Below are 17,556 nucleotides of genomic sequence, written 5' to 3' on the forward strand. Positions count from 1 at the left end.
TAAATAAATCATTTTATATTTCAAATGTGTTTACAATTATGCAGTAGGGAGGCAGGCTCACTCTAGATTTTAATAAGGAAGCACTTCTAATCATGGCTTAAGGCAGGACTTAAATAAAAATTAGGTCTTTAGAAACATTTATGCTAAATGTAGTTTTAAATGATTTTCTGTGCATAATGAAACTTGACCACAAAATTAATGGGCAAGTTAATGCTAAATTGAGAAGTTGGGATTTATTAGCAGAAGTCTTTGTTTTTAAAGTTACTTTAGTTTTACAAATTTTATAGGATTGTCAAATATTCAGAAGTACTGGGAGAAACATCTTTTTTAAAAACATAATTGTTCTTTTAAGTTTTCCCTCTAGAAATCATAAAAGGATAAAAAAAGCTTTTCATATTCAAGACTCTCTCCTATTACTGTCAATAGCAGTTAAGTGTATTTATGGAGACATGAGACAGCACAAAGATTCTTCTGTGATTCGTCAGAAGTCCCATCTTAAGTATAATTACATTACACAGCTCCACTCAGTCATTAGTTTCTTGTTTTGCAACGATGTCCTTCATTTTAAATTCTTGATGGTAATTATTTGTAACTATGCCCTTGAATTCTGAAAGCATGTGTCCTGCAGTCCTGGTGAACAATGGGTGTTTCTGGATTACAACACCTCTGGCTTCCCATAGGATATCATACAGGAAATAGTCTGTAACAACATGGAAAATTTGCAAAAGGTTCTCAGCTTGAGCTACAACTCAAAATGAAGTTGTGTGGTTATGCATGTGTGTATGTATGTGCAATAAAAAACTAAAAAAGCAAGTTGTTAGGTATAAGGCATGATTTTTAAAAATCCTTAGTGACCAAAACACATTTTAAAGCATTTGACAGTTGCTTAAATTAAGGCATATTAACACGTACAGAAAATTGACCTGAAAGTGAGTTTTTTTAGTTCTACCAGTGTTTTTTTTTTTTTTTTTTTTTGCAGAAAAACATCTTGTGTTCGTGTATTTATTCACTTACGGAATACCCATCATGTGCCAAGAACTGTTTGGGTGCAGAGAACAGGCTATAAGATACTCTGAGCCCTCCAAGAGCTCACAGGCCAGTGTCCAGGGGGAAAAAAAAAAAAAACAACAGGTAAGTAAATGTAAAGAACTTGATTATCCTCAGGCCTGGGAGAAATAGCAGATCATGTTGGTATTAAAACCTAAGCATTCTAGCTTGTTAACTCACTTGCTGATTTGGTACATTCTTAAAGCTGGGCGTTTCCAGAGTTGCCTTACAATATTTTTACTGCTCCTCTTGGAACTTATACTCCCCAGTGCAACTGGCAACAACACAGATTATGCTCTGAATATAAAGATGAAATGCCCAGTCTCGATCTTCACAAAAGAGGGCATCCCTTCTGGATGCCTCATTGGGACTCCAGCTCACTGTGGCATCGGGTCCTGTAGTTTACTGTAGCTCTGCAACATGCCACTGCATTCTGTCATTCTTGTCTTTTCTTCCTCACCTCCCCCAGCTTTTGTTCTCTTTGGCTCTTTTGAAAGCCACATTTATGTTCTTCACATATGGGAAGTATTTTTGGTCAAAATTTAAAACCTGTAATGCGTTCCTTGGCAAAATGATTTGCTAAGAAAGTTTGGCTTTAACTTGAAAGAAAAGCTTTCAGTAGGCAACAAAACAAAAATCTCACAAACCACTCTGGCTTCACTGCAATTCTTATTCATCAAAGCTAAATATACTTTACATGCATGTATTAAATAAAACCTTTCTCAGTGCAAGGAGGTGTGTATTGGAGTGATTAAAATTTTTATTACTGAGCTACACGCGGTTTCTAATAGAATTATATATAGACATTTATATTTTTCCTAACACAGTGGCTTTATAGTAGGAACCAGAATGATTTTCTTAGGGATTAACCTCCTAGCTAGGAGGCACAGAGAGAACTATGGAGAAACAATATTTGTAGAGTGCCTATTGTCTGAAAGGCGTTGTGCTAAGGGCTTTATCCACAGGTCTTTCACTGAATCCTTACCACCAACCCTAGGAGGTAGGTAGCAGGATGATCCCACCACAGAGGGAAAGACTGAGGCTTAAGACAGGTTAGCTATCATGCCCAAGGTCTTTCAGCCCTTCTCCTTTCTGTCAAGCTGCTCCTCACTGTTGAGATGCCAAAGGTGTCCTAGTGTTGCCATGTTTTTTTGCCTAATTTCTGTGTGTTTTCCTTTCTCTATAAAGCAGTGAGAACTCAGGTCAGGTTTGGTTTGGATACGAGTTTGCTTGAAAGAATGGCCAGCACCCGGGGCTTGGCAATCAACAACATGAGCACTGCAACTAAAGCGCAGGTGGTGGGCAGGATTCCTCTCCAGCTGTTACAATGGGGTGATACCCAGGCAGATCTGGATTTGGATCCTATCTCTGCTACCGTCTGCTGACTCTGGGCAAACTGTCTATCTTTTCTGAAACTCAACTTTCTCAACTATAAGGTGGGGGTAATGCTGCTTACCTCACAGTGCTGTAGGAGGATTGGAGAGGACATACAACAAGGACTTGGCAGATAGTTGGTAATTATTCAGGCTTTTATATCTGCCTTTTGTATCCACAGACAACCACTGCATTCACCAGGGCTTTGTGTGAGCAGGTCCAGGCCTGCCCGTTTCTCAGTGAGTGATAATCAGCTTTTGCAGCTGAAGCCTGTTTGGCCATAGACCTGACATCTTGCTTAGATCCTGCAATACCCGACTCCTCTTCTGTAGTGATCCCCAATCCTCCTTTATCCCTAGTGCAACCTCTGGCTAGGGTCTATGAATGCACTGGGCTTCCTTCTGCTTTTAGGCCAGCTAGATCAGACGCGCACACCCACCTTCACTCGGGGCTATGCCTAAGGTCCCTATATCCTTTGGATACTGTAGAATGCTATTGCAGAGCTGACCTTCATAACTGGGGTGCTCACCCTTCTCCATGCTTACTACAGTTACTATTTTGAGCATCTTCTAGGAGCAGAGCCCTGTAATAACACAGGCATGGACCATGCAATTGAGTTGAGTGCTTTATATGCATTATCTCCTTTAGTCCTCATTATAATCCTGTAAAGTAGGTACTATTAACCTATTCAGGCCAGGTGTGGTGGCTCACGCCTGTAATACCAGCACTTTGGGAGGCTGAGGCGGGTGGATCATAAGGTCAGGAGATTGAGACCATCCTGGCTAATACGGTGAAACCCCATCTCTACTAAAAATACAAAAAATTAGCTGGGTGTGGTGGCGGGTGCTGGTAGTCCCAGCTACTCAGGAGGCTGAGGCAGGAGAATGGCGTGAACCTGGAAGGTGAAGCTTGCAGTGAGCAGAGATCGCGCCACTGCACTCCAGCCTGAGCAACAGAGCGAGACTCCATCTCAAAAAAAAAAAAAAAAAAAACCAACAACAACAAAAACATATTCAATACCTATTCATTTCAAAATGAGGAAACTGAGACTTACGAAGATTAAGGACCTTTCTCCAAGTCACACATCTAGTAAGAGGTAAGACCAGGCCTAGATCCCAGGCCAGGGCTCATAGCTGTTACACCATATTGTTTTTCATCCCACCTGTCACCCTTCCCCTTCCTCCTTTTCTGACTGATGGGCTCCATGCAGCAGGTACTTTGTTTTTTAATTGTAGCATTTCTCACAATGTACTGTCATCGATTTATTTGTCTATGTCTCGGATTCAACAGGGAGGTTCCTGAAGGCAGGGGCCATGTCTTATTTATTCCTGTAGACCAGTGCTTACCACAACGCGTGGCACAAAGGACTCCAGAGGATGTTTATTTACTGGGTTATATTGGCTTTTTCTTCTCTACCTGCTGTCTTTTGCTGAAGTCTTAGCATGTCCTCTGCTCACCCTCATCTGAGCTATGACAGCTCTCAAAAAAATGTTAGCAGTTACTCTTGAGTCTGAAATTATGTGTGGGTGTTGACATATGTATGTATGTGTATGTCTGTGTGCGTTTGTGTGTCTGCTGTGGTATCAACTAAAACAGCTGGTTTTCCCAGTGCTTGTCTACATGAAAAGCTTTTAGCCATCAGGTTTCTTCAGTTTCCTTTAATCCTGAAACTTCCCACAGCCTTTCTTTGTCCGTATGACATAGACATTTTTGAAAAACATAGTCCATTAAAAAATAAAATGCTTCCCATGTTGGGTTTGTCTGATGTTTCCTTCTGATTCGATTCAGGCTCTGCATTAAAATGCTTTTTCTTTTCTCATATCTGGAGGCACACAATGTCCGTTTGCCCATCTGAAGTTGATGTGGATCACCTAATCAAGACGTTGTCCTATTTCTTCCCTGTATACTTAATGTTCTTTTTCCTCTTGTAACTAATAAGCAAATTCTGAAGAGATATTTTAAGATTATGCATATATCCTGTTATTCTTCAAAATTCCCTCCTGGATCCATCGATGATTCCTGCCTACACCTGTCTTTAATATGATGATTGTGAAATGACAATTCTGCAAATAAATGTGGTATCTGACCCTAGACTAGATCCTGCATAGGAGGAGAAAATGCCATAAAAGAGATCGACTATGTATTAGATGTCCTACCTAAAGTAATGTAAGTTTTTCATTTAATAGCTGACATTTAATTGATTAAAAAGTACAGGCCTGGCCAGGCGCGGTGGCTCACGCCTGTAATCCCAGCACTTTGGGAGGCCGAGGCGGGCGGATCACGAGGTCAGGAGATCGAGACCATCCTGGCTAACACGGTGAAACCCCGTCTCTACTAAAAATACAAAAAATTAGCCGGGCGTGGTGGCGGGCACCTGTAGTCCCAGCTACTCAGGAGGCTGAGGCAGGAGAATGGCGTGAACCTGGGAGGCGGAGTTTGCAGTGAGCAGAGAGCGCTCCACTGCCCTCCAGCCTGGGCGATAGAGCGAGACTCCGTCTCAAAAAAAAAAAAAAATTACACGCCTCCCCTGGATTGAATGGCCCCCAAGGTCTAGTCTCATGTGAGATCCTATGACCCTAAGTGAAACTTCTGTTACTATGATGGAGACTGTATGGAAACTGAAACTAAATAATAGTAGAATTTTGAAATGAAGACTCTAATTCTGGCTGCACATGTTTGTTTTCTTTATTGAAAGACAATACAGAAATGATGAAACAATACCTCAAGGGTCTTGAACATGGATTAAATGACAGAAGTCTTTAATGCAATGACACAGAAGCTTCTGGCATCAGCACCTGCAAGCCCTGTTCAGTCATCATTCATGATCGCCAAATACTCCTTCTGGTGTTCAACCAGCTTCAGGAATACTTGGTATTTCTTATCATAGTATCTGTGGGAGAAATATAAATATGTTGAATGATCTCAAGACAAAACTGCCACGGGGCTTCCCCGTACATCTAGAAGAATGGGAATACATGTGTGGTGGTGATGCTGACACCTAGATTCTGAATGCTTACAGCATCCCAGGCAATGAATTAGCATGTTTCAGACCTATTATATGTGACCTGCATGAAGTTTTATTATCTCCAATTTAGAAATAAGAACATTTAAACCCCATCTCTATTAAAAATACAAAAATTAGCCAGACGTGGTGGCAGACGCCTGTAATTCCAGCTACTCAGGAGGCTGAGGCAGGAGAATTGCTTGAACCCGGGGGGCGGAGGTTGCGGTGAACCAAGATTGCACCACTTCACTCCAGCCTGGGTGAAAGAGCGAGACTCCATCAAAAAAAAAAAATTTCTAAATGAGAGGCATATACAAAGTAGTATAGATAAAAACTGGCAGAGCTGGAATTCAAACTCATGTCTGTCTGACTTCAAAGCTTCTACTGTATATACAAAAAGGCCGGACTTAATGGAGACTCTTTCACATTGCCAGCTTCAATAAATATTTCCTATATAACTAGCCCCAGGTTTGATGACTGGCCTAAAATCACAGCCTGACCAAGGATGAGACTGAACATTTTAATTGCCCTTTTGCAGATTCCACATCTAGGTTTCCCTTGTGACCTGCTTTATCCAGGAGCAAAACCCCATGAAAATGTAGCTAATGCCTTTTCTAGAGCTGTGCTTGCCTTCCAGACATCTCACAGTCGCCCTTGCTCTCCCTGTCCTATCTGGCTGACTCTTTGGGTTAGACCTGTCAGAACTCGTATTGGCCATGAATCAGACCGCAGAACAGCTGAAGCTACTCTGGCATCATAATCCTGAAAGGAATAATAGGAACCGAGACAAATTATACTCGCAGCCTTGCAACTTTGTCCTTACTCCTCTTGGCTGGGAAGCTGACATGGGGTGAGGGGATGAAGAAGCCAGTTTAGCACGTCTTGCTCAATTCTGGGGTGCTCGGAAAAGGAGTCCTCATGATGAAATTTTGGTGCAAAGTTGTGCATTGGCGGAGAGAAGTTGTAAGAGTAACCTTGGATACACACAGGGACTTCTATTTGTCACATATAGCTATGTTAGTAGGAGTCCCCTACCCAATATTTATTAGACTGTGAGCATTCTGGTAACATAGGAGTTGTGACGGGGCCAAGCACAGGGTTAAAAGGTGAACTCCGAAGCCTAGGTTGGAATCTTAATGTGGCCCAACATTAGCTGTGTGACTTTGGATATGTTACTTAAACTATTTCTGCCTAAATTTCTCCATCTGTAAATGGGGATAATTATGGGGTCTACTTCAGCAGAGCTGTTGTGTGAATTAAGTGTGGAAATATATGAAAAGCATTTAGAACAGTACCTGACTCATAATAAGTGATATAAGTGCTAGTTACTAATTTTTGGATAATTAATATTTTAATCTTATCATCAATATAGCTATATGTAGGTACTACTAAAACCTACTCTAGGAGCATCCAAATTTATTAGTCATAGAATTATTTTAGGAACAATTTACTCCTACTAATGAGGCTCTGTGACAATATAATGGTAAGCAATTCTTTCACTACATGAGATGTATTTCTTGACTTTAGAATCTCAAAATTGCTAGAAGGGAGCTAAGGTGAGCACCCCTTCACACACACTTGAAGATTTACAATGTTAAGACTGACAACTTTGCCATAACTTTGTGCACTGGCCTTATTCTTTACATAGGTGGAATCATGCAGTATTTGTCTTTTTGGGGTTATCTTATTTCACTTAGAATAATATCCTCAAGATTCACTGATGTATGGCATGTCAGAAATTGCTTCTTTCTAAGGCTGAATAATATTCCATTGTATGCACATATCATTCTTCATTTATATGTTCATCTACTAATGAACACTTAGGTTGCTCTCATGATTTTCACCATCATGAATAATGTTGCTGTGAAACATGAATGTAGAAATATCTCTTCCATCTCCTACTTTCAGTTCTTTTGGATATATACTCAGAAATACAATTCCTGAATCACAAGTTAATTCTATTCTTAATTTCTTGAAGAATGGCCATACTGTTTTCTGCAGCAGCGATACTATGTTACATTCTCACCGACTATGCACAGAGGTTCCAGTTTCTCCACATTCTTGCCAACATTTGTTGTTTTCTGTTTTAAAATAGTAGCATCCTAATGTGTGACGTGGTACCTCACGGTAGTTTTGATTTTCCTAATAGTGATGTTGAATACCCTATCACGTGCTTATTGGTCATTTATAAATCTTCTTTGGAGAAATAACCATTCAAATCCTTTGCCCACTTTTGAATTGGGTTGTTTTTGCTTTTTTGTTGTTGTTGTTGAGTTTTAGGAGTTCTTTATACATTTATATATTCTGGATATCAATCCCTTATTGGATGTATGATAAGCAAATGTTTTCTCCCATTCTGTGAGTTGCCTTTTTACTCTGTTGATAGTGTCTTTCAATGCACCAAATTTTTGAAAGCACGTTTAAGTGACTCTTCTAGAGCCAAATGTAAATTTGGACTGGGCATAATAATGCAATTTGGGGTCATCCTAAACATTTACTCATTAAACTATAGTCACTAAATTACACTCTCCGTGATTATGAATTTTAAAATCAGCTGAATCCCCTCTCTTCAAAATGTGTCTCAGCTCAGTCCCTGCTTCTGTGTGGCAGAGGCCTAAGTAAATGTCGTCCCACATCGTTAACAGTATGATCTATTAGGCAATGAGATGAGGTTGGCTCAGAAGGAAACTGGCTTCTCCTGTCTCCTTGCAAATCTCTGGGTTGCCTGCAGATGGTGCTAAAGCACCGTGTGTGCCGCCTCCTTCGCGGACAACAGCTGCCAGCTGCCAGCTCCCAGCAAGCGGCCGAGGACTCTCTTCTAAAGGAACACGTGGGGTTTACGGAAAGAACTTAAAAACTTCCCTAAAAAGTCTTGGGAGGGTCAGGGAAGAGATGGAGAAAGACACTATTTCTAATTTCACAAAAAGAGGGATGCTCCAGCTGCCTCCAGGGAACAGAAACAGGGACAGCAGCCCTATAGCTCCTACTGCCAGTGGCAACTCAGATCTCTCTACCTTCCTGTATGGAGCTCCCCTACGCAGGGCCGGTACCTTCCACCCTGGCCTTTACAGAAGGGTTTCTATTCGGAGGGTTAGCAGCCTGACTCCATGTGGAGACAAAGGAAATGAAAAGGAAGTGGATTGCTTTTCCATGAACATTTCCAACTCTGTTAAATACTGATCCTGCTTCAGTGGGATCTGCACCTTTGCCTGTTCATCATGTTAAGTGGAATTTGCTTTTGGGTCTTAACTCGAATACTTTCCTAAAATTATAAAAGCACTTCCACAACAGCCCCTTCATCTTCAAAATCACTACCAGCAAATTAACAGAGGTCTTTTACATCTCTAGCCTGGATTCTTGAAAAAGCCTTTTATCTGGACCCTCTATTTCTACCCTGAGCCCCATGTACTGGATCCTTTAAGAGGGATCTTTCTGATCTGCATCTGACCAGATCTCACCACTGCTTAGAATTCAGCATCTCTGTTCTGCCTATAGGATGAAGTTGGAGGTCTTCGGCATGGCCACCAAGGTATTTATGAGCCGACCTCCCCCCACCCAATTCTATCCTTCCCCAGTCCCACTTTCTGCCATTCCCCATCTCATACTTTGTGTTTCTGGATTATGAGTTGTTTGTAGTAACCTGAATGTACTATGCTGCTCCCACTTTTATAACTGTACATGTTATTCCTTCTACTATGAATGTTCTTTCCTGCCTTGGCCTGTCTACCAATTTCTTACAAGTGCTTAAAATTAGCTGGGACATAACCTCCTCCCAAAAGCATTCTCTCATCTCTACAGGCTCCCATCCCTTTCTTCCTTAGGCAACTTTGTCACCTGGCAATACTTCAATTGTGGAACTTATCCCGTTGTTCTAAACTAATCTTAAGTGCCTAAATTAGATTGTGTTTTATTCCCCTGTAACACCTGCCTGGAGCCCAGCATAATGCCTTGAATATAGCAGGAATTCAGTAAACTAATATTTTGTTGAATTCGGATTAAAATACTAACCAATGTCATTTTTTAGCCTTTGATGCCAAGTGATACAAAGAGTAAAAGAATGAGCAGATGCTACTGGGTCCTTTGATGGAGATACAAGAGATCCCTACTTTAGAACAGAGAAGAGCAGATTTGCTGCCAATTACCCAGGAAAAAGAATATTGGTCTGAGAGTTCAGAAGCTTGTATTTACCCCCAGCTCTGGCCCTACATAGTTCTGCAATCTTAGGGAAGTGAAGGTGACGTTACCTCCCTGGAACTTAGTTTTCTTAACCACTAAATTAAAGGACTGGATTAGTTGACCACCTGAGTTTATTCCAGATCTATAGTTGCATACGTGTGTGTGTGTGTTATGTGCTCACTTCCTTAGCACTGTACATATAAAAAATACACACTTACTTTTTATCCTGTAGTCTCGGGAACACAACTTTCCCAACTTTGCTCATTTTTGCCATTGCTTCCTGTTAAGTGGAAAACAACACAGACAGCTAAGTTGGAAAGCGAAATCCAGAGCGAGGCTTGTCACAGGCAAAACATTCTAATTCGAGTTTGCTTCGCTTTAAGATATTTGGTTAGTCTTCTTTTTTTTTTAACTTATTTTTCTCTGGTAATAAGAATAAAACACAAAAATAAGAATAAAACACAGTGAACATTTAAAGTTTCAATTATGACCACACCTCCTGGGCTTAATAAATACTTGGGTATTGAGGCCTCTGGGGCATAAACAACCCAGAAGGCAAAGCAGTTCTGTGACTGCCTCCAGGGGTAAGCGGGAAGAATTATTTCCCCTCCTCACTACCTGGACACAGGGCAGAAGCAGGGAACAACCAGCCGCCGAGTACATCGTCTACTTACCTAAAGATAGCAATCACTGAATGGAACCCACTTTGCACCTGTACTTGAGAATAAAATATTTAAGACCTCTCCAATTCAACTTCAGCTCTTTCTCCAGCAATCTCTGAAGTTGTGAGTACATACTGAGACCTCCCGGCTGAGTATAAGTGACTTGAGTTCTGGAATGTGACTTCAGGACATTCTTTTCTTTACAATAGGGCACTCAGGCAGATGACATGTTACAGCATGTGGGTGGACATGGTATGGTATGTGCAGCATCAAGATTAACCGTGGATTGTGTTGGCTCCCATATGAGCAGAAGGGTAAGGTTTTTTTAAGCAGTCTCCTAAGGCTGTTAAGGCCATGAGAAAGTAAACTTTGGAGTCCAACAGACCTGGCCAGGGTTGCAAGCAACAGCATGACAAAGCTCTACAGCATAGGCTCAGTCTTAGGAACGGCTATTGAATTCCTACTGCTAAGGATGCAGTCATTCTGGGATCACATGTGTACAACTTCTTATTCTACACATTTATTAATCACTTACTATGTACCAGACACTCTGCTAGGGATACAGATTTGCATACAACATACTCTTTATCCTGGAGAAACTCACATACTAGTAAGGGAGGAAAAAATGTAAACAAAACAAAACAAACAAAAAAAAAACAGCTGAATACCATACAGAATATGAGAGCCCCTGGGTATCTTCAAAACATTTCCAAGTGTTCCCCCTGACCATCTTTGCCACCTTACTGTGACTGACTGACTGATCTGCATGCCACTAATTTCCTTCTGCCACTTTGTATATTTACTGGTTTATGTGTTCATCGTCTGCCTTCTCCACTCCTTGCCCTAACCAGAATGTAAGCTAAACAGGGCAAGGACTTGTCTGTTTACTACTGAGTCTTGACACCTGGAATACTCATAAAACATATTGCCTCCCTTTCATGTGCCAAGCATAACACTCAATCTACATGGAATACAGAGAGGAAGATTGCATGGGCCTTTCATCAAAGAGCTCACCATAGAGTGGAAAAGACATTTACTGTGATCGAAATAGAGTGTGATAAATACCATGCTAGAAGCAGATAAACTTCTTTCAGTAGTTATTCAAGGGTTAGGTAACCTGATGGTTCTTTCATCTGCTAGCTTACACGAATTTCCACTTCTGCTAGGTTGCTCTATGGACTCTTCCACAAGGAGAGCATGTGCATTTGAACTAGTCATCTAGCTTCTAGCTCTCAATGGATGTGAATGTGCTGATTGGGAGATCAGAGATGCTAAGAGTAGCCAGCACACTGACAGCAGAAAGAAATGGCAGCCTTAAGTAGGGAGGAGATTTTTTTAATGAAGAAAAATTATTGACAAGGAAACCATGGAGAAAGAGAAAGACTAAAAGGGTTGTCTGGAGTTATTTTGTGAAGGGCCAAACGGTCAAACACATCTCAGTGAACCTGCTGCCATTCCACTTAGCAGAGGTATGTTAAGAGCTCTGCTTACTCCAGAACAGTTTCCTTCAAAGATGAAGTCCTGATTCCCTTAGAGCAAGCCCGGGTATTGCTGAGATGGTCTCAGCAATCCCCATCATCAACTGTGCCACTCATTCTTATTTTGTCCTTTTCATCTCTTCCTTGAGTTGTGCTCTGCTGTGCTTTAGGGAGGACCTTGCCTTCTATTGCCAGCTCTGAATCTTCAAACTGCCCTCAGGGAATGCTCCTCCTGGCTATGCTTTGGCCCCACACTTGAGACAACATTCCAGGATCGCCTTCATGGGTGGGATCCAGGAAACTTCTATTATAGAAGGTACTCCGTAAATGTTATTTTCCTTCCCACTGCAACAGATGTGCACACAAATGGCAGACATCAGGGAATTCTTCCTTCCTTTCTCCACATTACCTTTGCTTGTTTTAAAAATAAATTGAGAAGCAAACATCAGCAAGAGAGATTTCAATGGTTTAAAAAGAGGTTATGCTGCTTCTCAGAAAGTACAGATTTAAATGTTAAACTTAGCTCAGGTATCAGCTCTACTGAGATTTTTTTCTGACTCATCCCCGCTGCCTGCCTCCCACCTATATTGAGTTATGTGCTCCAACAGCAACTTGTGCTTCCGTCTATCATAACGTTTATGACATGGCACCATATTTTTTTGTTAACAGATCAGTCTCCCCAACTAGACTGTGAGCTCCTTAAAGCAGGAATTGTTATAATTATTTTCACTGCCAAACTCGGCATCTGGCATATCGTATGCACTCAGGGAATGTCTACGGAATGAATGAACTTAAGGATAATACACGTGACAGAATGTTAAAATGGAAGTTTTGGCTGAGATCTAAAGATGACAGATATAAGATACCAAAGCGAACTGGAAACAGACCACCCTGAAGAATGTGCAAGAAGAGTGCCTGAGGACTCGTTAATCAACTCTTAAATCTTTCATCAACGTGGAAGGTCAGACAGAGATGGATTTTTAGGAAAGAGTTGTTGGTTTATTGCATATCAGGCCTCCTTCCAGGGTGAAGTATGAAGGGATCCTCTCCCTTCAGGAGTCAGGAGGACACAGACCAGCAGAGAATCTGCTGCATGTCCCTGAGGTTGTGGCACATGATGGCTTGTGACTCCTGTCTGGAAGAGACAGGCTGGCTGACAGCTGCAGTGTAAAAGTGAAGTAGAGGTTACCCTGGGATCAACCAGCACTGCCAGAGTCTGTCCAGATCCCAAAGAGAAAGGTTTCCCATAGACCCCAGGTGGCCCATGTGTGAGTGAGCTGCTGGGGTTCTTAGATCCTGTCCAACGTGGCTGCCTAACGAGGTGGAGGAGTCTCCATAAAGAAGCATGAGGTTGGGCTGGGCATAGTGGTTCATGCGTTTAATGCCGGCACTTTGGGAGGCCAAGGCGGGTGGATCACTTGAGGGCAGGAGTTCAAGACCAGCCTGGCCAACATGGTGAAACCCCGTCTCTACTAAAAATACAAAATTACCCAAGTATGGTGGCATGTGCCTGTGGTCCCATGGGGAGGGTGAGGCACAAGAATTGCTTGAACCTGGGAGGCAGAGGTTGCAGTGAGTCGAGACTGCACCACTGCACTCCAGCACTCCAGCCTGGGAGACAGGGCAAGACTCTTATGCCCAAACAAAACCAAACAAAAAACAAACCAAAAAAAAAAAAAAAAAAAAAAAAAAAGGATAAGGATTCCTGAGGAATTAAGAGAAGAGTAGTAAGCAATCTATGAGAATAGAGTGGTGTTAACCAACACAATATTTCAGGTGAGAGGTTTTCAGAGGCAGGGGGTCTCCCAAAAATCTATGATGTGCCTCATGAGAATCAGAGCTAGCTGTAAACACCTATAAGGCCAAGAGAGCATTAAGCCCATTATGACAGTACTGATGGGATAAGAACTTTCCTACACCCCTAACTTTTCTTCCTTATACTCTCTAACCATTTCAGAGGAACAAGAAAAAAGCTAATATGTTGGAGAGAAAGTGAATGAGGAAGAAAGAAGAATCTGATTAGGGCTATGTCTCGTTTCTGGCAGACTCCAGCTGGAAGAACTGGGAAACATCTTACCTTTACCTTTACGTATTCTCTGATATTTGAATTTCTGAATTTTGGCTACATATCACAATTTAAAGGACTATAAAGGTTATATTATCTAAGTGACTTTATATTTATCTAAAAAAGTAATGGAACACCAGAATTTTTTACCAGGGCAGGGAAAAACTAGCTTTACTGCACAAATGCAAAGGGATAATGAGAATAGAAAATAAAGTTATAATTTTTTATTCTATCTCAATAATCATATTTGTGCTACATAATTTTTTGTTTGCTCCATATAACTTGTTAAAAACAAGTTAAAAACAAGATATGCATATGAAAACAAGTTATACATGCATAATAAAGATTGGGTCAATATATATTAAAATGTTAACAGGTTGGATAGCATGGGTAACAATTTTTTTTCTTGTCAAGTTGCTTATTGTGTTTTCTAAATTTTCTACAGTGGCATGTATTAATTTTGTATTTGTAGGGAAAACATGTAATGCAATATATATATATATATATATATATTTAAAGTTATGCTTACAAAGGCAGTCAAAATGACTCGGGCTCACCTTCCCCTATATGGGTCCCTGACACAATGTGGAGAATACCCTGAGAATCAGTGCTGTCATCAGAAACAGCACTGCTGAGTTTTTCAATTTCTCAAAATAATTAACATAAAACTGAAATCTCATGATCCCACTTGGCTGCAGTAAATCTGAAATTACCACAACATAACAATACGAATTTATTATGGAAATGCTGACACATGCTAAATATAGTCACCCCCACAATATATTTCTGTTCCAAAGGGTTTATTTGAAGTTGGCCTCCAAATTCATACTTTTTGTCAGCAGGCAGGAGCCGGACAATCTTAATTTGCAGCACGCTACCCTCTTTGTTTGACAGTCTAGACAGCACAATGAATACAGTGACTTTTCTTTTTCCTTTTGCCCACACAATGAAAGCTTTTTAAAAACAAAATATTTTGTAAAACAGCATTTTAATCACTTCTTTTCTTTCTCTCTATAAGGCAGAGCTATAAATAAACCATGAAAGTTCACATTTGATCATCACTTCTGAAAGCAAGTGAAGGGTTTCTGGAGGAAAAAATAGGGTCCCTGTACCACAGCCATGAAAGACTGCATTCATGGGTTTGACCCTTGCCTGGTGTGTCGAGGCTGAGATACCAATCAGCACACACTGCGCACCACTTCTCTTGTGGCAGCACTGGCAATAGCCAGGCCTGCATGTGGGCAGGGGAAACACCCAATTCTCACTTATAATGACCTGGCTTGGGAGTTACCAAAGGGCTGTAGGCCACGTTGGAGTGAGTTACCAGGGAAATGAGGTTAAAGGAAGCCATGGGCTCTTCAGTACCCTTGGAGAAGATGTGCATTCCATGAGTGGTAGACTTACTGATGTTGGCAATTTTGGGAGCAGAGGATCTAGTACCTTCTCCCCTACCCTGAGGAAGGGGAATAATGGACTTAAGACTTTTGGGGAAGACTGTCAAGTAGTCTAGCCCAAGGTACTACGGGGCGCTGCAAGCTGGGCAATTCCAGAGTCACCATCTATAGGGGAGAATAAAGCAGAACCTAGTGTGGTGGAAACAAGCTATATATGAACTCCCAGAAGGCAGGAATCACATCACTCTAGGCCTAATGTCTAGCACAGTCCTAGCACTTACAGGTGCTTGGTTAGTGTTTGCAGAGTTGCCAAAGGAAAAAGTGATGGCAGTGTTTCTTAAGTGGCATCCATACACTCCAGGGAATTCTCATTAAAATTCCAGAAGAAAATATTGGAAGCGCCATTTTTATGACTTTTTTTGGTCTTAAGAAATTAATTACACTTTACCAGCATTTAATATATGGATTGTTACTAGACAATTTATCAGTTTGGCCACACATCAGTCAGTCATGAGTCACATAAGATGTGTGAGGCTCTTGGGAGGAGAGTGGGAGCTCTGCAACTCCAGGGATGGCCCTATGGCACTCCCTTATATGTCCTCAGCTTCCAGGATTGCTACATGTTGTCGTTTGCATGTTCCAGGTTAGTGAATAATAGGGATTAACTAGTTTAAGCTAACCCTCACAAAATGGACAAGCAGCTAAAAAAGATTCAGTCAATGGATTTGCACGTGATGGAGATAATTATCACCAGTTCACCATTCAGATTCAAGTAAACAAGAAAATGGTGATGTATTTACTCAATACTAGCTCCTCATATTGTAAGGTAAAAACAATGAAGGCCTAGTCAAATAAGACAAGAATTGGGAAAATAATCAAAATTATCAAGAAGATTGCCTTAGATTTGCATACACAGGCACATACAAAATCATTTAAAAATCATCAAAAATCATTTTAAAATTATTAAAAACATATCTGGCCATAGACATATAGTGTACCTTTACATGTTGCTAATATTAGCATGAAGCCATCATGACAGGCAAACACATTGGAAATACTTTGGTTCAGCTATATTTCACTTGTTTTATAGAGTAAATAATCTATAAACACAGTATAGCACATGATACTTTTTCATAAACAGGTTTTCATGTACTGAGGATGCATACTCAAAATTTATTTTAACTGATAGGGGTATATGGTTAAAAAACACTGTGGTGTCTGTTGACTTAGTGGCCAACTACCACTGCCATTGCCATTTTACTGGTTTAAGCTTTGTACTCTGTGCTGTGCTGATTATTTTAAGTACATGATATTTTTAACCCTCAAAAGGACATTAGGACACAGATCATCTATCCCCATTTTGTGAATAAAGGAACTGAAAATAGAGAGAATATAGGTAATTTTCCCCAAGGTCATAAAGCCATTATGTAGTAAAACCAGAATTCAAGCCCACTTCTGACTCCAGGCCATTGCAAACCCTACATTCGGAGCCAGTGGTACCATTCTCCCTGACATGAAAACAGCCTGATTCTTGAGTGCCCTAGGCTGGAGTTCAAATCCTACTTCTGTTGCTTATTAGCAGGTATGATTACCTGGAGTGACAAAAGCGTGTGTGTATCAGTGAGATGCATCAATACAGTACACTGTACCTTTTTTCACAGATGCTGACACATAACTCTAAAATACAGGAATCTGCCTTCCTGAGGAACTCTGACTCATTTTACTGGAACAACAAGTTCACATGCTAATGTGTGGGCTGAGGCACATGACCCCTCCATAGAAAAACAGAAAATATATCAATGTGACTTTCCTTCAACACGCATTAAGAAATGGCTAGTTGTTCTTTTATTTATTTTGCTTTCTTTTCCTTTTGACACAGTCATCTTTTGACCTGCACCTGGTATTCTGTGTAACCCCCATGAATTGGAGACAAAAATATCAGTTGAGAAGCAGGAAGGGATGAGAGAAAAAGAGAGTGGGAGAGGTCTTTATCATTAATCATGATATGAAAACTGGCACCTCATTTATAATTTTAAGTACACTACACACATTTACATATCTTTAGAGTGCTGACTATATGGGTGTATACTTCATCAAAATTCATCAAGCTGTACATTAATATCTTTGTATTTCACCTTATGTGTACTACATCTCAATTTAAACTTTGCAAAAGAAAAAAGAAAATGAGAAAACAAAAGTGCATGTCAGTATATTTATATTTTATTTTATTTTCAATTATAAAAATGCCTACCAAGTGAAAAAAAATTTTTAGATGCCCAGTTCTCTGACTCTCAAACATACCTCATATTGGTCTCTTGGTCATAAAGGAGGGGAGGAGTGGAAGCTTTATAATTCT

At 40.6% G+C, this 17,556-nt stretch overlaps 1 protein-coding gene and 2 long non-coding RNA genes across 15 annotated transcripts in view; 2 read left to right on the plus strand and 1 right to left on the minus strand.

The window, feature by feature from the left end:
- Nucleotides 1–1,130, plus strand: part of LOC129458842 (uncharacterized) — a 45,282-nt gene extending 44,152 nt beyond the window's left edge. The window contains exon 6 of the long non-coding RNA XR_010114770.1: nt 980–1,130. This is a non-coding gene — a long non-coding RNA (uncharacterized lncRNA). The remainder of the gene's footprint in view (nt 1–979) is intronic.
- The window catches only part of FGGY (FGGY carbohydrate kinase domain containing), a 456,399-nt gene that overhangs the window by 4,164 nt on the left and 434,679 nt on the right, over nt 1–17,556 (minus strand). For 6 of the 13 annotated variants that reach the window (XM_055235132.2, XM_063613860.1, XM_063613861.1 and 3 more), the window contains one exon: nt 9,820–9,881. In XM_055235132.2, the coding sequence (XP_055091107.1) occupies nt 9,820–9,881 (62 nt within the window). Of the gene's footprint in view, nt 1–218; nt 701–5,081; nt 5,312–9,819; nt 9,882–17,556 lie in introns of those variants that run through there. The other 7 variants (XM_055235137.2, XM_055235136.2, XM_063613863.1 and 4 more) reach the window with 2 other exon arrangements.
- On the plus strand, nt 11,699–14,220 carry LOC129458843 (uncharacterized). The gene is made up of 3 exons (XR_008649747.2): nt 11,699–12,057; nt 12,411–12,702; nt 13,699–14,220. It is a non-coding gene; the product is annotated as an uncharacterized lncRNA (long non-coding RNA).

The sequence above is a fragment of the Symphalangus syndactylus genome, chromosome 19 (genome assembly GCF_028878055.3).
Source record: "Symphalangus syndactylus isolate Jambi chromosome 19, NHGRI_mSymSyn1-v2.1_pri, whole genome shotgun sequence".
Classification (NCBI taxonomy): domain Eukaryota; kingdom Metazoa; phylum Chordata; class Mammalia; order Primates; family Hylobatidae; genus Symphalangus; species Symphalangus syndactylus.